The 27,809-nt window shown below is 42.4% G+C and overlaps 3 protein-coding genes across 5 annotated transcripts in view; all 3 read right to left on the bottom strand.

Moving 5' to 3' along the window:
* sult2st3 (sulfotransferase family 2, cytosolic sulfotransferase 3) overlaps positions 1-6,227 on the bottom strand; it is a 7,297-nt gene extending 1,070 nt beyond the window's left edge. Inside the window, exons 1-6 of one of the 3 annotated variants that reach the window (XM_031873696.1) lie at positions 4,284-4,699; positions 3,770-3,970; positions 1,588-1,796; positions 1,322-1,448; positions 1,036-1,130; positions 200-380 (exon numbers count right to left, since the gene is read on the bottom strand). In XM_031873696.1, coding sequence (XP_031729556.1) covers positions 200-380; positions 1,036-1,130; positions 1,322-1,448; positions 1,588-1,785 — 601 coding nt within the window. In that variant the 5' untranslated portion in view covers positions 1,786-1,796; positions 3,770-3,970; positions 4,284-4,699. The other 2 variants (XM_031873695.1, XM_031873694.1) reach the window with 2 other exon arrangements.
* A 1,392-nt stretch (positions 6,228-7,619) lies between these two features.
* Positions 7,620-11,595, bottom strand: tmem147 (transmembrane protein 147). The gene is made up of 8 exons (XM_031873756.1): positions 11,522-11,595; positions 10,568-10,670; positions 10,040-10,109; positions 9,843-9,908; positions 9,574-9,710; positions 9,385-9,469; positions 9,095-9,216; positions 7,620-8,370 (listed from the first exon to the last, which is right to left on the bottom strand). Exons 2-8 carry the CDS (start codon positions 10,642-10,644, stop codon positions 8,250-8,252), a joined length of 678 nt encoding a protein of 225 aa, XP_031729616.1. The 5' UTR covers positions 10,645-10,670; positions 11,522-11,595; the 3' UTR covers positions 7,620-8,249.
* A 5,701-nt stretch (positions 11,596-17,296) lies between these two features.
* gapdhs (glyceraldehyde-3-phosphate dehydrogenase, spermatogenic) lies at positions 17,297-27,237 on the bottom strand. The gene is made up of 11 exons (XM_031873744.1): positions 27,212-27,237; positions 21,020-21,079; positions 20,312-20,408; positions 19,964-20,070; positions 19,235-19,325; positions 19,025-19,143; positions 18,804-18,885; positions 18,533-18,684; positions 18,236-18,398; positions 17,918-18,015; positions 17,297-17,792 (listed from the first exon to the last, which is right to left on the bottom strand). The coding sequence occupies exons 2-11, from the start codon at positions 21,046-21,048 to the stop codon at positions 17,723-17,725; spliced, it is 1,008 nt and encodes a 335-aa protein (XP_031729604.1). The 5' UTR covers positions 21,049-21,079; positions 27,212-27,237; the 3' UTR covers positions 17,297-17,722.
* Positions 27,238-27,809: the final 572 nt, after the last annotated feature.

Raw genomic sequence — 27,809 nt, forward strand, 5'->3', positions numbered from 1 at the left:
ACACACACACACACACACACACACACACACACACACACACACACACAGACCAAGACAGTCACATGAACGCAGCGAATCCCTGATGGGAAAGAAAATCAACTAAAAATGCAGTCAGACAGTTTTTTCTGATACTGAAAATCCACTAACATATCTGATTTAATCTCACTCCTTACTCCTAATAATCCAATTGGAGCCTCACCTTTTCTCAGGAATGGAGATGTGTCGGAGTTCATGTATTTCTTAGGGACCAGGCTGAAGTTGGACATGTTGTTGTTCTTCATGGTCTTGAAGGAGCAATGTTCTGCTATCTTCTGAATGGCTTCTTCACTCAGATTACGGCCCAGGAAGTCTGAAATACGCCTGAGAGCTGCAGGGAGGTCCTAAAAGAGCGGCACATTTATGTAAAAGCAACGGGTGTTTGCTTTCATCTTATAATGCACATTGTCTAATGAAGAATCTTCTGCATGATCTCTACAATGAGGGCTCGTTGTGAAGCCCCCGATGATGATGAAGTTTGACTGGTCATTTTTAAGAAGCATCTCATTGCTGTGGCTTTAATTATGGTTCGTCTACACGGGAGGCTTTTAAGCAGGTTTTTTTTCCAGTCGTCCGTCACACTTCTGACTGAACAATAATTTCGATTTTAATCAATATTGATATCTACACCGGCTGCGGAAGTTTATTTTCCTCTGTTGTCCGTGCTTTACTACAGAAAAAATGCAGGAGACCTACACTAAATGCTGTGCCTGAACGCCTCCTGTGTAGACAGACTGATGCAGCTGTGTTACAGATGTGCTCCTTTCACTGCTCACTGTCTAGACATTTTGTTAAACTTCTTTCTATGAAGCCACTGAAACAATGCGATGTGTCTTATAACAGTGAACAGTGTAACAGTGTTGTGTTACTGTGTAAAAGAGGTCGCCTTCCATCAGTCAAAATACTAGTAACAATTGTAATGCAATTGCAATATAACTTAAATATCAATATATGCAACAGTTTTTTTTTTTTATTATATATTGATTATATTCAGTTTACCTGAACCATTTCTTCATATGTGATGTACATTATTCTGTCTCCCAGATCTGCGGCCCTCCAGCTCTTCACGTGGTCCGTCCATTTTCCAAACAGCACTGCAGACAGCACGGACAACAGAGCACAGTATGTAAACACAAACAACCACTGTTCTACTTTAGTGGACACGACAGACAAAGAGGACTTTCAACAGCTAAAATCTGGTAATACCATCAGAATGCTTAACCACTCTGCTGGAATTCAAACATTTATCAAATTAAACTCTCCTATGTGTTATGAGACCTCTGACCTTTGCCCTTAAGGAATTTCTCCATGAATTCATCAAATGTTCCTGGAGACTCGAGGAATTCGGCCATCTTATGGAAGTGGTATGAAGACACCAAGATGTCCTTAGGGTTCCTCATGACATAGATCGCCTACAGCAAAGACACGAGAGACTAATTCAATAACATAACAGGTGTTATTTGTATTAACCCTGTTTCTCACGTGCAACAATGCACAGATTGCATAGAAGAGATCACACAGGAATGTCACACAAAGCCTCCATCCTCTTACCTTGGCTTTGGAGGAGTGGAAGGAGGGGGGCATGAGGTGGTAAGGAAAATGTGTAACCAGCCCCCGCGGAGACTCCAACTTATCCACAACCAATGCTAATCTTTTCTCCTCCAGCCAGGGCACCCTGTCCCAGTTCGGAATGGTTTGGATCGGCGTCAGGTCCCCCCCATTCAGAACCAGCGGGAGGATCTCCTGCATCCAGATTGTACCTGCAAAAAATAATTAAACAGCAGATTAAACATAACAAGAATGCTGCAAGTACTTTGTGGTGGCGGGGCGTGTTCGGGCTCAGCTGCAGAGGGGACAGAGTGGGGGAGTGGTTCAGGGAACGGTGGAAGAAGCTTAATTTGGAGCAGCTGAAACCCATCTTGAATTGTGTCTCTCTCTCTCTGATATAAAAACACTAGTAGTGACGGAGACGCAAGAGAGCGGGGTAAGAGACACAGACTGACAGTATGACAGAGAAGTCGGCAGACCTCAGCAAACCCACACGGCGTGCGCTCGGAGGAAGGCAGCAGAGCGCAAGGCCCAGTCCAGCCTGACATTGTAACTGAATAAAGAACGTTTGAGAACACTATTTGACCGTGTGCTGGCGAACATGTGCTCCCAGGACCCACAGGGGTAGCAAGAGTTTGTTATACTTACTTCTACTAGAAGTGAAATACACCAACATGCTGATGAAAGCAACAATACATGGTCTAAAATCAGGACACCTCCCACTTGAGCCCTGTTTTTTAGCCAATAGTAGTTGACATTTTGGCAAATTGGCATCATTTAAAGCATGCCGAATTAGCAATTAGCAGTTCCTGTTTGCATTGTATACATGGATGTACAGACAACTATCAATGGATTACATTGATACTGGAGAAAGTTGTGTGGTTGCAAGGAGTGTCCTTACTCTTACTATGATTTCGAAACAGATTTATGGATATTTATTCGTGATGGACATTGAAGACAATGACCTCCTTGTAAAGCCTTGGTCCCTGTGGGCCTGAATGGGAATAAGGAGGTATGTAAAGCAAATCAATGAATGAGCAAAAGAGCACATTCCTTTTTAAGCACACTAAACTATGTGCTTGTCTTACCCTAATAACAAGCACACAATCAACCACGGTTAAAATTCTTCAAGAAAAAGCTCACAACAAACACACTGGTGTCTTCCACAGAGAGATTTTGGGCATACTTTAAGCTCTCCATGGAGTGCCCCCAGAGACCATGACAATGCAACAGTAACGGATGTACAGATGGACATAAAACTGCTCAGATCAAGGACTTCAAGCAGATTCAGCAAGAGACTCTGGTAACGTTGCTCCCAAATGTCTCGCTGTCAAGGCCCTTTTCTCCTTGTGCATCTTTAAAGGCAACTCTGAATTGAAAGTCGTATCCTAAATCATGTGCTGGTCCTTCAGAGGACTTGAAGACCAGGTTTAAAGATTTACTAAGAGTTATGCAATTTGTAAGGTTTAAACTTGCTGCAGTATATTTAGGAAACGTTGACTGGAAGATTAAAACCCCACTAACTAAAGAGGGAGAATACAACAGAGACATACTGTGGGGGTGTCCCAGACTAAAAATGTACATAGATGAATCTGATTGGTCAAGTCTTGCCGAAAGTTTTTTCTCAATGATCCATATTCTCATTTGAGACATTGGCTTCCGGTTACACCAAACAAACGCCAATTAAACATTTTGTTGTCTTGACTTGGCAAAAATAATTTATTTTATAATAGACGTGTTTCATACAAGACAATATAGAATAAACATTCAAAGATCCTTTACCATTATAAAATGAGTATTTTAATGACAAAGTGCAAAACAACATCCATGCAAAAGTAAAATATAATGTATCAATGAATAAATAATCTATCAAATATAAATAACAAATAATAAGATAATCTTTTGGCTAAACAATTTCACAATGTTGGCAAATCAAATTAAAGCCTGCCTAATAGATTAATTAATGAATTAATTATTTAATAAGGAAAAGAACAAAACAAAAGTCCGAATAGATCGCAGGGTGCATAACAAATAGTTCTTACACTGCGGAGACCTAACAGGCTCGAAGCACAGCAGTGGGTATCCACCTGTAGGCTGAACGATTTCACAATCTTCAAAAAACTAATTAAAACCACATAAAAGGATTTAAAATCACCTCTGGCTACCTGATCAAACAGAAACAGACCTGTGTGTGCTTGATTCTTTTGCGCTCCTTGTTTTGAGCGCAATAAAACCTGCTTTAGAGAACGGCACACGGGTGGACGGGGAATGCTCTGGACAGCTTTGGGTATCTCTCCTCAATGTTTTTTCACCATTCCATCGGTACACATTGGGGGGCTGTTGCGGCACTTGATGAGCTGTCGTCAATCAGATACTGCAGCAACATCTGGAGACAAAACATATATATCCTATAAGCCCCTACATCAATGCTTACATGAAGAATAACAAGAGAGGGTCAGAACAGTCTCGCTTTGACATTGTGAGCTATTAGGTCACTAAAAAGATGTAAAGATCAGCCAAGATGCTGCTCTGATGGTCTCGCTAATTTGGATGGTGCCACTAACTCTACAGAACATTTGACTTTGAGTGTAACTTGTGTTAAATGTTAAATTATGTATCCGTGAATCATAACGTTTGTAAATTCAACAGGCTGACCTGCAACATAAACAGTAAAACAACGTAATAATGGCAAAACTTACAGCTTGCTGGTCTGAAGTTGGGTGACAGACATTCGGTATCGATCCATTCTTGAGCTTCAGTTTTAAAGTGCGTTGACCCTCATCAAAAAGAGCTTTCCAGTCGTTGTGAGGACATTTCAGTCAAAAATAAAGTTACACTACTGGGTCCTCACATCATCAGATGATGGGAATACATGAAGACTTCTCTTTAGGAACTTTAGAGTCATAGCTCATTGAAGAGAACATGTACAAGCATTCCACACTGTGAACTAACCCTTTACAACTATTCTGCAACTCTGTTAAGTCTAACTCACAGTGTCATCAGCAGAGCGATCAATGACACCCTGTCAGAGAAATTTCCCCACAAATGACAGAAGTATGCACACCTGTTACTCTAAACGTCAAGTTGCCCTGTGAAGCTGGCGGTGAGCCTGAACGTTTCACAGAAACACTGACCTGATTTCGGGTACACGACAGCCGTCACGTCCTCGTCTTTAAACGTGAACTCCTGCGCGAACTTCAAGCTCTCTACGGAGTGAGTCACTTTGGGAAGCATAAGTCCGCGATGCAGCAGATACATTTCTTCAGAAGACATCGTGTTGCGAGCAATAACACAAAGTTACTGAAAGCTGCAAAGCGCAGATCAATCACGGAGAGAGGCGGCTCTGCAGCTGCTGCGTTCAGGTACGGACGGGGAAAATCGTAATTGACACATAATCGCACATGGAAAGATCATACAAAATACAAAAACTCCATGACCCCACGATCTTCGGCCTCCAAACTTTGTTTTGTGTTATTCTTACTTCAAGTATAAATTATTTACCAGAGCACAAATGCTTTAAAGTTCTGCCGCATCTCTCAGATATCTAGACAATCAGTAAAGCGTCCGTTTCGTAATTATACCTGAGAAAAAACAACTACATGCATAATAACCATTTCATTCAAACGATATTATTATACACTCAATTTTCCGAACGCGGCCTGAAGGCAGCACATTACTTCTTCCTGATCAGATACTAAAGAAAGCCCATAGTTCATCTGATTTCTGTTTATTGTGTTTTAACAATCAGAACAGCTTATCTAATTATATATGGAGAGGATAATCTAAAGCCGCTAACTTGCATATTTCACTGTAAGGCTTTGTGAACCAGTGGGGGAAAAAAGACTTAAATAAAAACAAAGCCATATAGACTAATTTAAAAGAATAATAAAATTAATTTAGACAAAATGTGTGTGTATTCCCTTTGACTGGTTTACATGGTTAGTCCCTCCATACTCCATGAACTGGAGTCAACCCATGTAAAATGCAGTGGTGAAACAAGCTTCCAGATTGAAACCACAAAACAGCTTCACAGTACCAAAGTGTAGAAAGTGTTGAACACACGGAGATCAGTTCTCTTCCTCAGGCAGCATGGATGCTGATCTTGTATCTGGATGTTTAAGATGCTCCAAGCACCTGATGTAGCCTATAGTCCATACACATGGTGCTTTAAGGCAGCAGAACATGCCCAATGCTATTATCTATCCGTTATATAAAGCCTATACAGACTTTGATATTGCATTACGGTGAATTTTCAACATGCTTGCTCCTTATATGTGTAAACAGGTTTGCGTCTACAAAAGTTGTTTGACCGTGCTGCATCTGTCAGGGAATAGTGGAAAAGCTGAAAAGAAACAGTGACGAGAATGAATATACTGTACCTGACTTGGGGTAAGTCACAGCAAACACATCGGAGTCTTCCACACAGAACTTTTCGGCATACTCCAAGCTCTCCATGCTGTGAGCCAGAGGAGGTAAGAGAATGCCGTGGTACTGAATGTACTCAACTGAGAACATGACGGTTGTGCCTGGCTTAAGTGTTTCAAGAAGGATCGGTGGCCTGTTCGTCTGGTAGCCTATGTTGCTCCTTCCTCTCTCTCGGAGGAAGTTCTCCTATTACTCACATGGCCCGTTTTTTCTGACCTGCTCTTTATTAACAGGGCTGGACCTCTTTTTTTTCTCCTCCATAATTCTTTTGAATGGCATGTAGTGCTGCAAATCATCAGCTGTTTTGGAATGCAGGGGTTGAACCTTTGTATGTGCTGAAGGGCAGGTTTAACGGATCGGTGCGCTTGCTTCCACAAGCCTACACAAGCCTGCTTGATAAAACTGAATTGGAGAGACATGATCACTGCAATGCCGCAGGCGGCAGGAGCGTGTCTTAATGCTCTTTGAACTTCTCTCTCACAAGTACATTGATTGGAATTTTAGGGGTCCTTCGGGACTCTGTGTAACTCTGGGTAATGCAGGTATCCAGGATGTGACTGAGGAAGTCCTAAGAACCTTATCTACAACTAGTTTCCTTGTTAATTCATTCCTAGACTGGGTAGGATGGCCCTCTTGTTGTCCTACAAGCTCATACAATTAATCTTGTAATGTGTGGATGAACCTGTATGGGCCATGGTTGGTAGAGTCATGCTCTAATTCTCACTGAAATTCACAAGGTCAGGCTATTGTCAATGAGTCACAGCAGCCATCTCTCTCTCGACAGGCAAGCGGGAGTTTGGCAGCAGCAGTAAACAGAGAAGGTAGTGTTCATGTGTATTGGGTAACAGCAGAGCCTATTGTAGAATGTCAATAACGACAGCTTTCTTAGACTCCGGAGACCCCAGCTGAGAGAGGAGGAAGAGAGAAGCAGAGCGAGCTAAACTAGCTGGAAAAGGGGGAGACGGAGGAAAAACACGAGGAGAGTTAACAAGAGGTGTGTTGTGTGAAGGTAGAATATTATATATTTGGAGCTAAACCCTTGTGAATTCAACTAGTTGTATTCACTAAACACAGCTTAGGTTTGAATTTGATTCTTTTTAGAACTATAGATTTGCAGCATTCCCTTTATTGCCGCTTTTGATAGACACAAAAGTTGTTTTGAAACCAAATTCTCTCATGCCGATCAACCTCTTTGTCCCCCCTGTTCTTCAACATTCCTTTTATGTTTTCAGTCACTCCCTCAGGTGTAATAGAGGTGTGTCAACAGAGTGAGAACTTTTGATCTGTAAATGGCAGAAATACACCTGAGCTGCAGACAAACCAAATGCACGACTTAAGTGTTCAATAAACTACCTTCCATAAATTGGGAGATAACAGTATCACAACAGGAGATCAACTGAAATGCTCTCAAATATTTAATCTCTAGCTTTATTTTAACTATATTGTAGCCAAGATTAACCACAATGCACAGGTCACAGTTTTCCAGGTTTAAAAAAAGTTTTAAATGATTTTCTTAAATATGAGAGCAAGATAAAACAAAAAGACATATTTATTTTAATGTCAAAATCACAATTCAACATGATGTGTTCATAATGCTGACAGGACTTCAGTTAATTCATACAGCAGGCCTGTTTTTTATTTAAATCTTTAACACAAATGATTAAAAAAAAATTGAAAAATCTTGCTAGTTATGTTTTAACTAATAATAACTTGTAGATAAATAAATTGATAAATTGGTGGACACACAGAACTATCACTGTCATTCACTTGTAATAAATTCACTTTACTATCTAATCTAAGCATTTACTCTGGCTCATTGGACAACACAAAGAAAATAAGTTATATATAAAGTCTCATTTCATTTGTGGTTGTTCTGGTACAAAATTCATCTTTTAACAAAAAACAACACAGCGTAGTAAGCCAATCATATTACAGAAGACTCCTGGTGTCACCACTCAACCCGCAGCTTTAACTGGTGGACTGAAAGCAAACAAAGCTTCAGTGCATGTCTTCCATCAATGGTCTGTACAGACGGATAAACCTAACTGGAAGAACTGGTTAGCTCACCAGTTGGTAGCTTAGCCTTGTTTTAACGAGAGACCAGTCCAGATACCCAATATTAACAAGTAGTCTTTGGTGTTGTACGGTGATACTCAAGACTGAAAAGGTATCGGAACAACCCAGGTCCAGTCTGGACCACAGAGGCTGTTGCAGGCTTAACCCAGGGGGCTGAGATGTACTTAGTTGCTGTGGACCAGAGTGACGAAGAGAAACAGTGAGCAGAGAGAGATGGCACCAGTCAGCACGGCTTTCACCAACAACACGGTCCAACTGCCCAACAGGAAGACATGGACGAACAACCTGAAGGCACGAGAGAGATAAAACACAATGTTAAGAACAAAACAAAATGGTGCATTACTGAAAACCTCCATCAGAGACTTTAAAAACTCCAATCTCTTCCACTTGTTGGTGCCTTTGTAAGCCTACAGTTTTAAAATTATTTCAGGTAAATAAAGCACACAAGTAAACAGGCATGTATGTATTTGGTGGTGGCATTTTGTTATATATATATATATATATGGTATCTTCCAGCCACCAACCCTGACAACACAATTAACCCTTTTACAAAACGGATTCATAAAATGCTCTGCTGCTCCTCCTGTTGATCCCTTATTCTTTGGCAAAACATCAACAACATTTTAGAGTTTTCATGATTTAATTAGCAATGTGTGCTAATAATACATTTATTCCATTTTCGGTACATCAAGTGATGCGAGTAATTTGTAGTTTATTTGCACCTGTATTTATCTACTCTCATATGTTGTGCAATCATCATTACTGCTCATGTTATTGCTGGTAACTAGTGCCATCCTGTGGTTCACAAATCAAAGTGCAGCCACCACATGGGCAGTCAAATCAAACCAAAACTGAATTTTCCTTTAAACAAATACCTTTTTGGAAACATGCTGATCCACTTTCCTACTCTCTCACACCACTCTTCTCTCTTATGTGTGTACTGTATGCATTCTGTCAGATGGTGTTTCTTTTGAGCACACAAGTGTGTGTGAAAGCGAGTCACACTCACTCCATTAAGAAGGCCTTGTAGACACAGAGAGCCAGCAGCACAGTCACAGGAAGCCTGAAGCTCTTCGGGAGGTCGTATCGCGTGAACATCCACACCACTGCTGCCATGGCGATGTAGTGGACCTATAAACACAGAAAAACAAATTCATTTATTTTTACAAACGCAGGTCCCATCATATAAACATTTACATCACAGATACAACGGCATTATAATATATCAATAGACAGAGAGAAAGCAATCCATGTTCCTGAACACAAACAACTTATTCTATTGTAATAGTTTCTACTCACCAAACTAATGTTGGAGTCAAAGCTCATCTGGATGTACTTCCAGTCAAACTCAATCCCCCTGGCTCCGACCCACAGAGGGAGACACCTGGAGGGCCACAACAGGACAACAACAGTGAGATTCATTGGTTGTTTTTTTAATAGACGCACAATAGTTTGACAAAGTGGAGCTAATGTTTCTGTGCTGCTCACCTGGACATCACAAGTTCTGCTGTGGCCCAGCCCATGGCGGCCACCATGATCTTGTACTCCCCTTTACCAGCATTACGAGACATCACAAGATGGAGACCCAACAGGTCTGCCAGGTCCACTGTGGCCTTCATGAATTCCTAGAAAGCAAACCCAACACCTTACAACCTCCTACACAAACTGGTATTCTACTGGCGTACTTTGTATATTTAATTATAATACTTCACAAAATCTGACAGAGTGTGAGAAATTTTCGAAGTAACGACGCTCACCCCGACGAAGTCATAAACTCCAGCTCCTCCTTCCCATGTGGGGAAAAATGTAGCGAGGAACAGCATCTGAAACACAAAAAAAAAAAGAGTTGAGACACTCCAAAAACCAAAATGACAGCATAGTTTGTGATGCGATGCTATCTCCCCTGCTCAATGTTACGGTGAAGCATCATTTAATCACCAGAAAGCTCACTCACCTTACAGAGCTGGACAAACAGGTAGGTCGCTCCAGCCTGGACACATCTCCAGAAGGCATTGTACTCTGAACTAAAGTTTGAACACACAAACACAAAGTGAAATGTAAAATAAGGAGGTGCGGAGACCAGGCGGTCCAGGCAGAAATTGGCAATCTGGGATATTGCAACGCTTTGAGACTTCAGTGTAATAACGGTGATAGAAACAAGGCAAAGTACTGCCAAATTCAAGAGCACACTACACAGTGTTAAGAAGATTATGTGGGACTCCACCCAAACCTTTGAAATTACTAAACAGATTATTAACAGACTTCTTAAGTCTCTGAGCATGTGCTGCTACAACAGAGGAATACAAAGAAATGATGAAATAATGATTTTTCAACGTGGTGCTACACAGTGTTTTACTCTCCATCTTGTACTGTAACTATGCTTCACTGGCCATGACTGGACTGATGGATACCATACACAGTATATACAGCATGCATCAGTCACCACACATGTTGCAGATCCCTGATTCAGACAGACACTTACAGGCCACTGCACTTGTATGTTATGAAGTAAGGGAAATAGGCCAGGGCAAAGCAGTTCCCGAAGTGAAACAGTGTCATGGTGTCTGGTCACAAAACTCAGCTCCCTGGAGAGAAAGAGAGAGGAAGAAGAGAGGACTTCACAGACTGTTGATACAACAGGACATGGTTTTTTTTTTTTTTTAAATCATATTTTTTAATACCGACATATTTTATTAAATGTCAAAAAATAGTGAAAATCACAACTTCTTAGAGGTCAAAGGAGACAAAACAATGTCTTGATTTGACCGACTAACAGCCCCAAACTTAAAAATATTAAATTTACACTCACTGTCATCTACGACAGACAAAGCAGCATATTATTGCACGTGAGAAGCTTAAAACAGATAATGTGAGGTTAGCAGCAAACTGTAAATCAATTTCTAAATTGCTGCTGGTTGATCGGCTAATCGATCACTTATATGACAACTATTTGTAGCCACATTCATTATTTGTTTACTTCTTGATTTTACATGTTTATGTCTACTTAACAACAACTGTAGCCTACTTTATTATGAAGTCATTATCAGTTTCAGAGGATGCTACACTGACGCCTGTACCGTGTCGTGCTGCAGCTACATTGACACAAACAGGCTAACAGGCTGAATTACAGTGTTTATAAAACAATAGCAAGTCTGTCATCGCCAAGTACAAATGTTTGGCAGGTTTCTGTTTTACTTAATTTACAGAGCTATTCAGCTATACAACGTTAAAGTCATTGAGGAAATTAATAATCTGGGCACGAGCTGACGTTAGCTAAACTAACGTTACAATGCTGTCGCTGGTTAAACGTGAGACACGTTTCTGTATGTAGAGGTCTCGAGGATACTTAATATCTGCCGTGTTGGTCTTCATTAAGCTACCATTTAAACAGTATAGCAGCTACTGTAGAACACAGCCTTTCAGTGTCAGCACTTACTAGGTGTGAAGAGCTGGAGAGAAGCAGGTTGTCGTGCTTCGGGTTGTCGAATGACAAACGGAAGTAAAGTCGGCTCAACCTCCAAATGCGTCCGACTACACCAGTAGTAATTTACCAATACGTTCCACAAGATGCACACACAAACACGCACACGCAAAGTGTATGTGGATAGGATTAGGTTAATTGTGAGTCAGTTATTTTGTTAAACATCTTGGTTAATATTTTCCGAACTACCTTCCGTGGTGCATTCAGGAAGCTCCAACATCCCAAATGCGGATAACAGTATGATCAGATGAATTATGGTCCCATTCTATTTAGTGCAGGGGTCTCAAACTCATTTTCACTCTGGGCCACATCAGCATCACGGTCGCCCTCAAAGGGCCGGTTGTAAATGTAAGACTGTGTAAATGTAACTACTCCTAACATATTGGTAAATAACTGTCTCTGCATTTGATTATTGTTTATTCAAGTGTAAAAATATTGTACATGCAGTTATATAAATGTAAAAATATATTTAAGCACATTTCTGTTATAACTTAAATCCTTTTAATTTAGGGTTAAGAAACCCTATCAAAGATCAAAATATTAAATAAAATAGCAAAGACAAATATCAAACACAAGTTATTACAATAACTTTGTTCAATGCTTATAATCCTTTCAAGGGTGCATTTGCACAATCCCACGTGAAGTATTTCACGTGTTTTAAAGCCACGTTTAAAGTAGTCTTCAATGTAGCCTACTCACATACATTTCCATGTCACATGTAGGGTAACCAGCCAAAGAGCTGCTTCTATGACTGTGTGTTTAAGTATCTCATCATTTTGACTTTCGATCTCAGAATTATGACTTTCTATCTCATAACTTCGACTTTCTATCTCGTAATTTCGACTTTCTATCTCATAATTTCGACTATGGGGATATTTTTATTATCAAGTCTAACTTTTAATTTTTTTTATTTTTTTTATTTTTTTTTTATTTTTTTTTTGCTGGCGGATTCGCGGGCCACATAAAATGACGTGGCGGGCCGGATTTGGCCCGCGGGACGGGAGTTTGAGACCCCTTGATTTAGTGTGTCATGCATTCCAATGAGCCAGTATGCACAATACCAGTATCCTGACCCACCAAAAGGAAAAGGGTCATACTTAATGTTGTATATTACACCTGTGTAACATGTCAAAGTGGCTGCTGTGAAAATGGCTTATTATTTTCAGGTGGCTGTTGATGGGAAATTGTAACCTTTATAAATCTGGCAGCCATAAAGAAGTTGTACTGTTAACACATTAAACAGTTTTGTGAAAACGTATTTATGACATCATTTTGGTTCCTAAATAGCCTCTATGATACTCGTGGCTTAATTTACTGATTTTAAGTACATTTTGAAAAGATAAACAAACTAGAATGCAACCTATATACATGATACATAAGGCAATAGATGGTGTTTTATTTAAAGCATTTATCACTGGAGGAATGCAGCCGGAGCAAGTAATGAGACTTTAAATGAATAGTTAGGCAAACTTTCAGTATTCATATGTGTATGTATGTTCATGATATGTTTTGCCCATTAGAATTTCTACAGTACAGATAAAACAAGCATGATAATGTATAAACCGTCACATCTCTTTCTGATAAAGGTCAAAGGATGTCCTCACACTCTCTGTGTGCTAATATTCTTTCTCACTCTTTGGCTAAATAAACCAGGGAATACACATTTCTGAGTATCTAATCTTCTATTTTCAGAAAATATTACAATTCAAAACAAAATATTTACCTCTACAGAATATAGAGCCCTGTTATAGAGAGAGCTCAGTATTAAAATCTACTGACAGAACACACATTGATAATGGAGCATTGAAAAGCTCTAAGCCCTAAACTTGCCCAGTGGTTGTCAGTGTTGTTTAATTCTCTCATTTTCTGTAGCAGATGAAGTTTCTCTGCTCTGAGCAGTCCCTGATGATCCAGTTGTTTGGGTCATATTTGGACAGAGTCCCACAGTGTTTCCCCTGGGACGGACAGTCTGGCAGCATCCCCCGGTCTTCCAGCTTCTGTCCATTCACCCACCACCACTCCCCTCCCAAGAAGCGCAGGCTCGTCCAAACCTGTGAAACACAAGGCGAGTTTTAAGTGTCCCTCCCTCTAAAATTGTTTCGTCTCTGACTGCTCACACTTTCACCGTTGCTTAGTCGAGGAGGCTGTTGTTTGATGAGGATTAGAGCTTGTAAACAATGAGGTTGCTGTCTGCAATTCCTGCAACAGAAAAAATCGAATAATCTTCTATCTCTCACTGAACTGTCATTTAAGCCAAAGACCCGAGTAGCTGAAAATTAAAGTTACCGTGTAACCTTCACGAGTAAAGCATTTCAATCTACTCAAAATGTAGCCTGCAATCAGAAAATTGGAGCATGCCCCCATTCAGTGTTTAATGCGTAATGTATCAATAGATGCATTTAAAAGAGCCGATATCATTTAAAATAATATTTAAATTTGCATTTAGATGATTCATGAAAAATCTGTAAAATAATATTGACAAGAAAGGAAAAAAGGATATAAATCTACTATGTTTATTTCTTCGGACTTTCTTCTAATTGTATTGTTATTATTAAGAAATATTATACTTTCGCGGGCCTAAAATAAAAAGAATCAATGTAAACTATGAGATAAGGAACAATCACTCTTTGCCACAGCATGTTGCAAGCAGTTACACCAGGTTTACCATTGCTTCACAAGGGTCACAAGCAGTAAGAAAAAAATCTTTTAGCAACTTGATTCATTTCCAAATCAAGACTCTTTTGAAAACGACTTTTTGTGCTAATGTTTAAACCCCTCCACCCACTCAAACCTCATCGGTTGTGGCCCTGGAGATCCGGCCTCTGACGTAGCTGTAGTCAGACAAGGGCTCCAGGCTCAGGAGGTCATAGCGGTAATTGCAGTCCTTCAACGAGTCCTCACATGGGGTTTTCATGTGCCTGCAGTGACTCAGGGCGTCTTCCCATGTCTTCTTCTCATTCACCACCACCATGTCGTCATCATAGCAGGCAAACCGACGCTCCTCAGAGCATACTTTGCTGTGCCACTTTTCAGTGTGAGGATCAAAAGAGCCACAGTCCGCATTGAGTGGCTCTCCTGGTGCCCAGTTTCTGTCGTCAGAAGCCTGACCTCCGATCCACTTCCAGGTGTCACCAGCCTCTCGGTACAGTCCAATCCAGCCAACATCTTTGAATGTATCTGTGTTGTTTGAGGTGACTGTGGCTGGGTCATCAATACGCACATCAGAATGTTTACATTCCTGAGAAGCGTCGTGCCAGTTAAGGGGACCTTTGTGATAAGATTGTCCAATTCGGTAAAATGTTGAGCAGTAGAAACCATATGACAATGAAAACTTCTCACTGTGCCACTTTAAATCTTCGGCCACGACTGCGCAGTGATTGCTCTGCTCTCCATCGGCCCAGCTGCTGCTCTGCGAGAGGTCGTCTCCTGAGATCCCCTCTCCACTTCTGAAAAAACAAACAAATGAACGACATCTTGTTTAAGCAACTGCAGTTTACCTCGTTTTAAATTTCGAGATAATGAAATCAGCATGAAGACCATTTCAAACAGGGTGCTCACTTCAGATTGATCCACTTCCACGCTGCCTCTATCTCGGGGTCTCTGAGCAGACCGATCCAGGCTTGTCCGACCCCAATGCTCTTCAAAACCTGAGCCAGCTCCGATTCTTCCACCAAGTTGAAAGTAACCAAGTCAATGTCGTTCTTCTGGCAGTACCGTCTTGCCCTGTCCAGTTCAGCTTCTCAGGTGGACAGAAAGGCCTCTTTCGCATGCTCAATGTGTCCAAGCAGCGAGCAGCAAAGAGCAGGAGGGAGAACGTCAGCATGTTCCGCATGACTGGTCCTGTGTTCACGTCAAGTCAAAGGTGTGTCTGTTTGCAGAGTCGTTATTAGCCAGGTCAGTTGTTGGTGTGGTCAGTGGCTGGTGAGGAGCTGTCACTCTGCTCTTATAGCGTCTACATACCTGGTCACTCCCACACACACACCTTAGTATAACCTCTCCGCAGCAGTCCAGTGTTACTGTCCCGATAGAGTAAGTCATGCCAGCAATTTTATTTATTGTATTATTCTACTTTAAGTTAAGAGGAAGAAGATGTGTAATGTCTGTGCCAATCTTACGGGTAGGGGTACAAAGATAAGATTGTACAAAAGATTTTTTTTTTGATTTTTAAAATGATGTACTGTACATCCACATATTTGTGTTAAGAGAAAAATTAACACAAGCAGGATTACAAAGTGGTGCGATGTTAATCGTCAGTATCGTTTATAAATGATTAGGAAAAAAGTAAAAAGGAATAAAAAAAACAAAGTGGAACCAAATTAAGTCATGTGTGGTGCAGTGAAAGGCTGTTCCTCTGACCCTGAAAGCATAATTCAAATGTTCTACATTCAAAACTGTCCAGTCTCCATGCACCGAGGATGGGGAAATCAGGCAGCAGGCAAATGACAGGATTTAAATCTTTTTAGTCAAGAGAGGATGTTGACCACGTCCCTGTACTGCCCTCTGTCCGACTCTTACCTCTGTTATATTGTTAATCGTAAATGCAGTGGCGGGCCATGTATTTTATACCTGGGCCTTCAGTGCTGTCCTACTACAGTTCAACCACCTCCTAATAACCTCATGACGCCAGCATGACGGGATGCTTCGTCATCAGAAGAACAAACTCACAAGAACCTACTGCAGATGTAAAAAACAAAAGCAGTTCACTTACCAAAGCTGCTGTTCACTATTTAAAGACAAAGTCCATCCTTTCTTTGACTACAGAGAGTTTAATGACACGGTTGTACATCGGTGCGGTTCAGTTCCAGCCAGAGGTCGTTCTTGATTCATGGACGCCAGTGATGACAGTCGAGCCTCCCCAGTTGTACTTCTTGAACACGTTTTAATGCGTTTGAGGACTGAAAATGTCCGCTCGACAGAGGCAGTAGATATTGGGATCGTCACCGCCAAACATGCCAAAAATGTAATGTCACGTAAAAACGTCTTACATATCTTTAAACTCTTAATACAAAGTTCTGCTATCTAGTTTCACAACAGTCACGCTAGCCCACTGACCAATTAAGCCGCACGTTAATGCAGACGTACTTGTAGGCCAGCTAGCAGGCTCTGGCATGTCAAAGAATACGCCCAACATGTCAAACTAAAGATCTGATTGGTTGAAGTCTATGACAAACAATATCGTCCCCATTTGGTTAAACTGCACAAGGATTCACTTGTAATTCTCAAGGCCTCCAGGCAGATTTTTTTCTGTGCAGTAACCACGTGATTCGCGACGACGTGCGTCATCTAGCCGACCTGCTGAAGAACCGGACCCTGGAGGTTGAAGATCTGTCGTCCAATCGGATTGAAGATGAAGGTGCCGCGTACCCGAGCGAGTACCCATCACGTTTTTACTTATTTAAATGTTTAAGTTCTGAAGAGGAGAAAGTAGTTTTTCCCCATAATTTAAGTTTTGATTATTTTAAGTATTTTAGAGGTTTAAGTATCTAGTTTGTTTTACTTAGATTTTCAGCAGCCTGAGGAGGTGAATGTATCCAGTAAATTCATACATTTCTGTAAAATGATTAGAGCTTTAAAGTTATTATGCTCCATGTTAATTAACAATATTATTAATAGATTTATTTAGTTGTATTTTTGATTTGTCTGACAACTTTTTTCTACATCTCATCAGTTTTGAGGCTCCATAGGACACAGATAATGAGAATAAAAAAAACACAACACAGGAGAACTTGACAGGTTTGACTTTTTTCCAAGTTTTATTTCTTCGTTTCATTCCTCTTAAGCAGTAGTTACAGTGGCTCTGCCGCTCAGCTTCCTCTTTCCACTGGTGATGAAACCGTTAAAACACACAACAGGGGGATGATACAGTAGTCACCATAGCACTGAGCAGTAAGGACACATCTAAACTGGCAGTGGGAGATGGAGAGCGGGCACACAGACACAAATACTGTCACCAACTGATCGTCATTAAAGGAAAAAACAAATTAACTCAGAACACTCAAACACACTGCGGCTGCTGCCTACGTATACTGTAGTAGAGCTAAGGGCTGTGATGCTATGACTTGGCTATGGGTGGTGCCTGTGTGTAAAAGAGAAGGGAGGGTGTGGGGGGAAGTTGGAGTGGTCCCTTTCTTGACGTCCTTTTTGGACAGGAAGTGTCTACTCCTTGGAATGCATGTACAGCAGCAGGTCAGCGACACGGTGGCTGTAGCCGAACTCATTATCATACCTGGAGAGAGTGGGAACAAGAAAGAGAAATTCATTGTTTTGTTATGAAAAAGATAAAAACTGCGTCGGCTAACCCCTTACTTCCTGTTTTACATGTGGGACTAACAAAGACATTTGAAAACTAACCAGGAAATGAGCTTGACGAAGTTGTCGTTGAGGGCGATGCCGGCACCAGCATCAAAGATGGAGGAATGGGTGTCACCGATGAAGTCAGAGGACACCACCTGCAAAAACCAAATATTACCATTTTTTTCTCAATTAAATTAATCTTAATTAATTAAGAACAGAAATAAATGTTAATATAAATCCATGCATCTCAATTGAATGAACAAAAGCACATCACCAGGCCTGAACCTCTTTACCCCATCCAACCCTCACAAGTTTTGGCATTATTACTAGCCATGCATTTGCTTTACAGTACAAGTGAAATAAGTTTGGTGTTACCTGGTCCTCGGTGTAACCCAGCACTCCCTTCATGGGCCCATCTGCGGCCTTCTTGCAGGCTTCCTTAATTTGAGCGTAAGTTGCAGGCTTGGACAGACGGCATGTCAGGTCCACCACCGACACATCAGCCACTGGCACCCTGAACGCCATGCCAGTCAGCTTACTAGAGAGAGCGGACGGACAAAAGAGATATTGGACCTTTGTCACCATCAGTTTCATTTTTTTGTTCTTAAGCGCCTGGCCACAATTGGCAAAGGTGCATCTCATCAAGATGATAACAAATGTGGTGGTCCGTACCCGTTGAGTTCGGGGATGACTTTGCCCACTGCCTTGGCGGCACCAGTGGAGGCTGGAATGATGTTCTGGGCGGCACCGCGGCCATCACGCCAGGCCTTGGCACTGGGACCGTCCACCGTCTTCTGGGTGGCTGTGTACGCATGGACCGTAGTCTACGGAGAGGAGCGTCGCATTGCACAAAACATTAGCAACTCTTGCGCACATATACAGTACCATCTATTAAAAAGTCCATGTCACAGAAATGGCTGGACACAGATTCACTGTGACTTACCATGAGAGCTTCCTCAATACCAAAGTTATCATTGATGACTTTGGCCAGGGGGGCCAGGCAGTTGGTGGTGCAGGAGGCATTGCTGTCAACAGAAAGACAGACATGGTCAACAACTATCAGACTATTAGATTCAGTTCTCTTGACATACAAATCTAAGAAGATGTTTGCGAAAATCAAAAATGCACACTCAATGAATGTCCAAAACCAAAAAGGTATGTTACCTGACAATGGTCATGGAGGAGGGGTCGTATTTGTCCTCGTTAACTCCCATGACAAACATTGGAGCATCGGGTGAGGGGGCGGAAACAATCACACGCTTTGCTCCGCCCTGGATGTGAGACTGCGATCGGACAGGAGAGGAAGAGGGCACGGGTTAGAAGCCGGACCGTCTGTGCATTTGTATTTGTGAATTAGTGTACGCGAGTACATACGGAGGCCTTCTCCACACTGAGGAAGACGCCGGTGGACTCGACAACATACTTGGCTCCAGCCTTGCCCCAGGGGATCTCTGATGGCTTCATACTAGAATCAGAGAAGATCAGAGTCAGTCTCAGATGAATGTTCATCACTGCAATTTAGTTGTTCTTAAACTTGGCATTGATATAGGAAAGTACATTTTTTTTCTTTTTTTACTACATTTAAATTAACAGCATGGGATTAAAGAGTCTGCCAAAAAAAGTAGACAGCGAGGTTAAAAATAACGGAGGGACACCTCACAATTTTACACTCCGTGCTCAAAGAGGAACAGGAATGTTGCTTTTATAACACTCCTTTCTGGTGTTGTCTTTTGCAGAGAGGAGGCGCCATTACTGAAAAGACTAAAACAACAGCTGGCAAAAGAGATTTGGGGGGGGGGGGCAGCTATACGATTAACACCCTAGTCAGCACAAACCCTCATTCCATTGCATCACTCTATACTAAAGACCAGGAGGTGAAACTGGCATTAAAATATCGTACCTTAAAAATTGAATTAAATAATTCAAACTGAGCTCTTGGATGGCGCCGTCTATTACGGAGACCTCTCCGATATAATTAAAATTTTACTGAAGCTGCTTTTAATGAAATGATTCCCTCAAAATGAATCAGCTGGCCAGATCCTGTCCTCACTGAAGCTTGTGGCCACCTGTTAACACTAACCACCAAACATCTTGCTCACTCACCACTGGAACACAGAGATTTCTTGGTCATCGACGATGAGCTTGCCGTCTTCTTGGGACACCTCACCGTGGTAACGGCCGTGGGTGGAGTCATACTTGAACATGTAGACCTAGGAGGCAGGAGGGAAATTATGAGGTTATAAGAGCAGGTAGGCAGAGGAGAACCTCATTATAACACTACAGTATATAATTTCATGCACTTAACAGCCCGGCTCTTGCACAATACACACTGCAGGCTTGGATCTGGTTTTCCTATCCAATATTCAAAGTGAGTAATGATGTAAATCACATACACCGAACGCTCCACTGGAATTTAAATACATTTTAATAATTTGTAAGTACGTGTCTCACCATGTACTGCAAGTCGATGAAGGGGTCATTGACGGCCACAACCTTGATGCCTTTCTGAAGGCAAGCCCTCAAGACCAGACGGCCAATACGGCCGAAACTGCAGGGGGGGGGGGGGGGAAAGATTAATAATAGTTGTTTTGGGAATGTGGTGGGAGACTTACTCAGGCTGCCGAACCACTCCTGGGACCTCACATGCATCCTCTAACAAAGCCTCAAACTGTGATCTCATGTCATTGCAAAATAACTTCTCGTGCCTTTCCTACTACAGAAGAAGAGCTGGCCATTAATCCCCAACAGCAGAATATCATGAGTTCTAACACGCCTATATTCCTGCAGCTCCACTGCTGTTAAGCTACGATTGATGCAAGCTGACCTCTTTTTGTTGTTAGTTCAAATTGTAAGCTTTTCTACAACTTCAAGACTTTTATTGTGAAGTTACTTGGTCATGGAGCACTTTTTTTTTTTGCCAGACCAGTTTGATACATTGCTTGTGCTCTGCCATTTATCATTTGATAAGTCGGTTTGTGATTTCATAAAGGTAATCAAAACTATTTCACCCTCAGAGCAAATGCATTTTCACACCTCATCATATCCATTTGCTAATCATCACTTGTTGTGGAATTAGTAAACACCCATCCCCAAAATATGTCTCTCTGGTGTCCTATCCCAGTCTGAATCCCGTTTTTAAAAGTGTGTGTTTTAACTCACCCATTGATTCCAACACAGAGGTCTGACATGGCTGCTGCTGCTTGGGGGGGATTGAGTTACCTGGGAGAAACAAAAAAGAAACCAATGACATTTGATACACTAAAACCACAGCTACTAATTGATAAAAACATGAAAATGCAGCAAACCTCAGTTAAAAATGTCCTCTAGCTGGCAGCACACTCAGTCAGATGACTGTAGTGCAACAATGTGAACGCCCTCTTTTCTTTGTCAGAGTTTAAATACATTCAGTATACACGAGTGTTTGGACCGAGACATGAAAATGCTCTGTGGAACAAACTTAACAGCTACGTTATTTTCTTTTGTAGCATCAGCTGTACAGCAACGCTACAGTAGCAGCAGCTTCACAGCAGACAGGCGGCGTGACGCATTTGCACTAAAAAAGGGTGAAAAACACCCAGCTGGTACAGCATTTGGTGTGCTCCCGAAGCTCGCATGACAAGAGGAGTGGGGTGCTTTAGTTGAAGTTGGAACACCAGACTGCAGCGGTGAAAGTGTGCTTGTCGTCAGTGACGGAAAAAGCCAGACTGTGAAACATGTTTTATGTGCATCTGCTGCAGGGTTGGAGACGTGCTACACCATGCAGAGGCATGTTTTGAAAACAATGGGTAAGGAGGGAGGGAGAAAGGGGAAGGTGTACCCAACAAACAGACTTGTATGCAGAGTGAACAAAGAGGAAGCCTGGCCTCGACTCAACTATGTGACCTCCTTTTCCTCCACTTTCCGTGCTGCACACTCATCTGCCTGATTCAGCTCTCCACGCCTCCTCTGTCCTCGCCTCCTACTTTTCTACCAATTGCATCTCCTCTCCTTCCCTTCGTCTTCTAACCCCACCTCTTCCTCTCCTTTGCTGTCCTTCATTGTTAGCAAGGATACGCACATGCATCGTATTTAGCTTCCCAAATCCCCTTTCGGCACCGAAAAAAACCCCTCAAGATTTGAATGTGTTGATTAGGTCGCCAATATGTTTTTAGAAATCAAACAATTGAGCATTAAATGTCAACACCTAACAGCTGTTTGAAGACATGTTTCAAAATCTAAAAAAAAAAAATGAATCTATGGACTCATTTTGGGTTTATTGTTGCGTCTAAACACTTACTTATACAGGTGAACAGATAACTCACTGACCAGGTGACAGCCTGACAGTAGCCAACGTGTGTGTGTGTGTGTGTCACAAGCGCAGGTGGAGTAAGTAAGGGCAACGCAGATTGTCCTTGAGACTGGTTGGTTGTCATTTTAGACTACTGTAATCTCCTAATCTGGTGTGTGAGAGCTAGTGGGGAGCATGTAAAACAGGATGTCGATCTGGTGAAATGCATTGTGGGAGCACTTTAAATAGACTAAATCTCTCATTCTCACACGCGCTCTCGAACATGAACATAGAAGATAATAATTCCAACCTGGATTTATTCACTTGCTATGAAGCACAAATAGATGCTCCGTCTCGCTGGAGCTGTCACCCTATGTGATGCCACTCAAAATCAATTTATTGAACAGTCTGCTGCAGGCTCAAGTGTCAGATCTCTCACAGGGTCATTAGTAGAGTATATTGTGGAGCACTCTCTTGTGTCGAACCTTCCTTTCAGGGCAGAGCAGCCATTTTGTTTTCTGCTGCTAGCATCCATTATACAAGGTCACCAAAGGAGAGAGGTAGAGAGACAGTATGACCGTGCTGTTCTCACATTACTAGGCCTTTCCTCTCCTTTATACCCTGTTCCCACCATTACCTCCTGTGCATTCACAAAGCTCTGCTGCCGCCTTCTTTCCTCTCTTTTGAGCTCTCCTTCCCCTGTTCTATCTGGCCCTCTTTCCCCCTGTGCTAACCTCCATTTTCTCTGCACAGAGCAGTTGCCCTGGGTTTTCCAACATAAAATGGCTGTTCTACTGACAGATGATGCCACCTTTTAAAACAGAGTGGGCTATTCTACTTCCCTAAAGCAGGCTGAAGGTCTGGACAAAGACTAGTGGAGCCACATAAGTGCTAAAACCAAACGATGTGGATCCAAATGTGAAGAATTAAACAACTTGGCTTTTTGACTGTGCACAGAAAATAGATTTTAATTAGTTGCTTGGGTTAAAACCTATGAAAACGTGAGATAGGGAATGTGCACAAGCGTGCGTGTCACTCTGCACAATATGTACTTGTGACACTCCCCCCTCCATGTCAGTTACTGTTGCCTAGCAACGGTGTGGGGCTTTGGCCAGTCAATGGGAAAAGGGGGGAGGGGTTACACTGGGCATCCCCCCCAAAAAAACCTTGCTTATTGAATAAATAAATGGAATGAACCGCTGCTGCTGAACCAATATACTCTGGTGTAGCGCCACTGTTCAGCTTCCAGATTTAGTGATGTGCATTCTCATGTAGTTTTGGTTAGATGTGCAGCTCGTCCCACTTCTACGCCACACAGTCCTGCCTCTTTCGGCTGCAGACCAATCAGCACACACTCTGGCGACATTCACACAGACATGGCCCGGCTCACCCCCCTTCAGCCCACCATCCAAACTAATCATTAAAATTCAACTCTTTTGTCTGCCTGCCCTCCATCTGAGCTGTGACCCATTTCCCTCACACAAACAGAGTTTAACTGTGTTGGGGGGTATGTCAACAGTCTCAGCAGAGCACTTGGACAGAGTGTAGACTCCGGTCTAATCCTTACATGGACCCGAGTTTAAGGGAGCGCTGACAGACTACTGGACATCTTTCCATCAGTATAACATTCAACATACGGACAGGACACTAAATAAACCATTCACAAAGTTCTTAATGGTGATGTTGTGAGTGACGTCTGGGCTACTTATTCAGCATAGATTCGAGTGGCTGTCTTCTAAAGTTGTACCAGTCGGGAGAGTAAAAGTACAGCCAAGCTAAACTCAGATAAAGCTAGTATATTCAGTCTTTGGGTTGCCTTAGTTTGTGTATAAATTGTAAACTCTACAGTGAGTGAATGAACTCCGTGACTCATTCCCTCCCCCTTCCTTCGTTCTTCCTGCGTCCGCCGGTCTTTCACAGAGTCTCTTCTCTGTTCAAACCTTCCTCACACTTTTTAACCACACCCTCTTTCTCGCCAGTATTTTTCCACTGCAGTGGGTTGATTGGCCAGAGGCCAGACAGACTATCCAATTAAGCCATATTTTCTCTTCTTGGATGCCTCTCGGTGAAACAAATGAATCAAATACAGAGGCTGAACAATAAATGACAGTTATACACCCTTGGGTGCACACAGTAGTGACAGAGTCAAAACTTTGTGTTTAACTTCAGGAACTTTCCTTCTGCTCATCAGTATACCTGCTTCCTCCCTTTTTATAGCCTCATCACTTTGCTGCCATAAACTAGTCAGTTAATTGTCAAACATCATCACGTCACCAGGCAGACACATACCAAGCACAGCACCACAGGCTGTGTCCTACTCAGCAGGCATGGGCTCACGCTGACAGAGAAGGAAGGCAGTTTTATAAAAGTTGCAGTTGTATGTAGTGCAGGCTAACAAAGACTTGTCCGTCCATGCACGCGCACACACACACAATCATGAATTAGTAAAAGGTTTGCTTTATCAAACTGCAGAGGATTCAACAGGTGAGAGACATGCGACCGCTCTGCAGAAGTGAATGCTCGACCACACACACACACTGCCGACTAGCTTGTGTCAGCAGGCAGATATCCTTCCTAAAGCTTAGACCCGGTCATCTGCCTCCTGTCCTCTCTCACGCTTCTGTGCACTCGTACTTTAAGGTTGTGTTTGCGACCTTCCTCTATACCATGCTTGCTTGCAACTGCAATTTTGAATAACTGCATGATAAAACTGGCAACAGTTAGGTGCTGAGTCACTCTAGAGTTCCTTCTCTCTTACACACATCCTGGACAAGATGGCTGGTTGATAAGTCAGCTGAAGAGCATAATGGAGAGGGACACTCGTGCTCTCCTCGGCCTGGAAACAACCACACGACATTTAGGTGGAAAATTTGTGTTAATCTAGAAAGAAAAAAATATTCCCTGAAGAGTGCACCAGAGGGTAAGACCGCCTGTCCAACACGACTAGCACGTCGCAGACACTAATCCAATAGATCTAATGCATTCGTTACAGCAAGCACTTGAGAATCCAGACCATATCTATGAATAATGTAACAGAGACCACACGGCCCTTCACTTGCATACATCACGAGCTGCTTGTGTGTCGACATCTCCTTAATATTATAGCTGTAGCTCTTGATAAGCTGGAATAACGCATCCTGTGCATTGCTAGTGTGCTCTAGCTAATCACTTTGGCTAATAGATTACTCCTCGCTCAGCAAGAGGCAACAGGTCGGTAACCCAGTCACTGATATTTCAGGTCTTTTGCAGACACCCTGATCTGCATCAACTACAAGAACAAATTGAACGTCAAAAGTAATTATGAGCAAGCTAATAACATCTGTGCTTCATATGCATGGAGTCTAAAAATAATATGATAATATAACTCAGAACAGGCACATATTTGGCCAATTCTAGCCTGTCATGATGCATCAATGTAGCACTTAACCACTGCAAATTAATCAATCAAACTAGTAGCAGCACATACAGCGGTTTCACTACAACACTTAGCATCTCCCTGGCAGCACTGTGCCCGTTATTAGTGACCTTCACTCATCCAGAGCTAAGAGAAGGGACTCCCGGTCGATATAGAGTTGAGAATAAAGATTAGCAGCTGGTCAGCATCAGGACAGCAGGGCCTGCAGTGACCTTCCTCAGCTGGAGGCATAACCTTCAACGGGGAGACGAGGCCTAAACATGGCTGCAGCTACCACACCTACAGGAGATGATTGAGAGCAACTGCAAGCAAACAGCGATTGGCACAATTATACTATAAATAACACCGCATACATGAGATAAAACTATTTTTGCACAATAATTCCCCTCATTGAACAAGGCGGACTGATCCAGTTTTTTAAAATGAAACCATTGTTGCACCAAAATACTGTACAGCTGATTAGGTGGCTTAATAAATTAACTTCAGGTGTGTGGTAGTGTTACTTTATTTCTTTTTAAAAGCGCAGGGCTCTTTGCAAACCCCAGCAACAGGTCTGTCGAGTGTGGCGTCAAACTGTGACAGAATAATGCGACACTCTGCTGCCTCTCTGCCCTTCGAAGCCATCACAGGAAGGCTTCCAGCATTTCGACGTTTAATAAAGCCAAGGTTATATTCGCTTTCATCACTATGATCTCTGCTGACCTTCATAGCGAGAGAAGGCTGCATTTCATCTCAGAAATCTAAATGACGTAACGACGACAGACTTCATCATGGAGATGCCAGGAGGCACGTCTCCACCTCCACTTATGTAAACTCACTCACCCCGGAAACGGTCTCAGGACGATAATGTAGGATTGCAGTCAAATTACAGCTTTTACTGCAAACCCATTTTCATTCTAACCGCATATCTACCGACACGGGCCGCTGTGATAAACGCGGAAATATATATATTTTTATAGGGTTAAAAACATGGAGACTAATCCACTTCCGCAAAGATGTAGCAGGAGCTGCCAATGTCACCGATGTTAGCCGCTCAGGAAGACAATTATGTTTCAGATGAATGAATCACAGTATGAATGGGACACAACTCGTATATATAGATTATATTCACAATGGGCGTCATTCGCTGTCATTTTACAGGTTTTGATGTCGGCTATGTGATGCAACGTAACGACTCAGAGAGCTTTACGTAATGACCGGCCTCTCTCCAGACTTCAAGGCCGTATCCCCTCCCATCCTCGCGCTCTCTCTTCCTGCACAATTAAAGCGTTCATCCGGCCAAAGGAGCAGTTTTACAAATGAATGAAACGTTGCTCCACTCTCTCGTGCACTAGCGCCACTGTAAGATAACAATACATGGCTGATTAAAATACGAAATTCCTTAATAAGGCTATAGGGGTGGACACTGGCTCCCGTAAACAGTTTACGGAGATTAGTACAAGTCAGCCTCCGTAAATATATGCGATGGATTTAACAGAAGATATGCATTTTGCCATTTAAAACGGCATTAGTTATTGAAATAAGTCGATGTATAGCAGGCCCACATGTGTGCACCGACAGATACGATAACGTTTGAAACTGTAGCGGAGGCTGAGTCGTGTGAAATACATGTAAAGTCCTCATGTCGTGTATTCCAGCCGTCACGAGGGGCCTCGGTGTGGTGGCTTACCTTTCGGGCAGATGGCTGCGTGGGTCTGTGTGCGCAGTCCGCATTCCTCTTTTATACCAGACACGTGCCTCCGGGGAGCCTGGTCGCCCTGACGACGTGACGTCATGTCTTCCTTCGCTGTTCGCCTCCATTCGGAACGAGGTACTGGTCACGCGCTCTCGCGGCGGCTACCATAGTAACTAGAGGGATGGAGCCCTGATGGTTAGGTGTTGTTGCTTTTACACATCTCGTCCATGAAGACCCGAGGGTGGTGTCGATGATTGAAGATAATGTTAACCAGAGAGAAACACAGACGAGAGATCAGAGAGACGCACTGGCAAGATGCCAAAGTGGAAGTAGTGGAATGATGAAATGGTCACTCTGCATGGTGCAGGGTCCTGTTGGCACACACCAGATCTCCATGTGCTCTGATATGTTAAGGATTGTAGACTGGGTCGCCTATGGATGCAGTGTGTGTGTGTGTGTGTGTGTGTGTGTGTGAGTGTGTTTATAGATGCAGCACTGTTATATAAGAAGTCATGAAGCTAAAATGTCACGTTCCTAAGGAGATCTCCTGTTCTGCTGCTGAACTGGTTTTATATGCATGCACGTAGCAATA

The sequence above is a fragment of the Anarrhichthys ocellatus genome, unplaced genomic scaffold (genome assembly GCF_004355925.1).
Source record: "Anarrhichthys ocellatus isolate YVR2014 unplaced genomic scaffold, GSC_Weel_1.0 scaffold74, whole genome shotgun sequence".
Lineage (NCBI taxonomy): Eukaryota > Metazoa > Chordata > Actinopteri > Perciformes > Anarhichadidae > Anarrhichthys > Anarrhichthys ocellatus.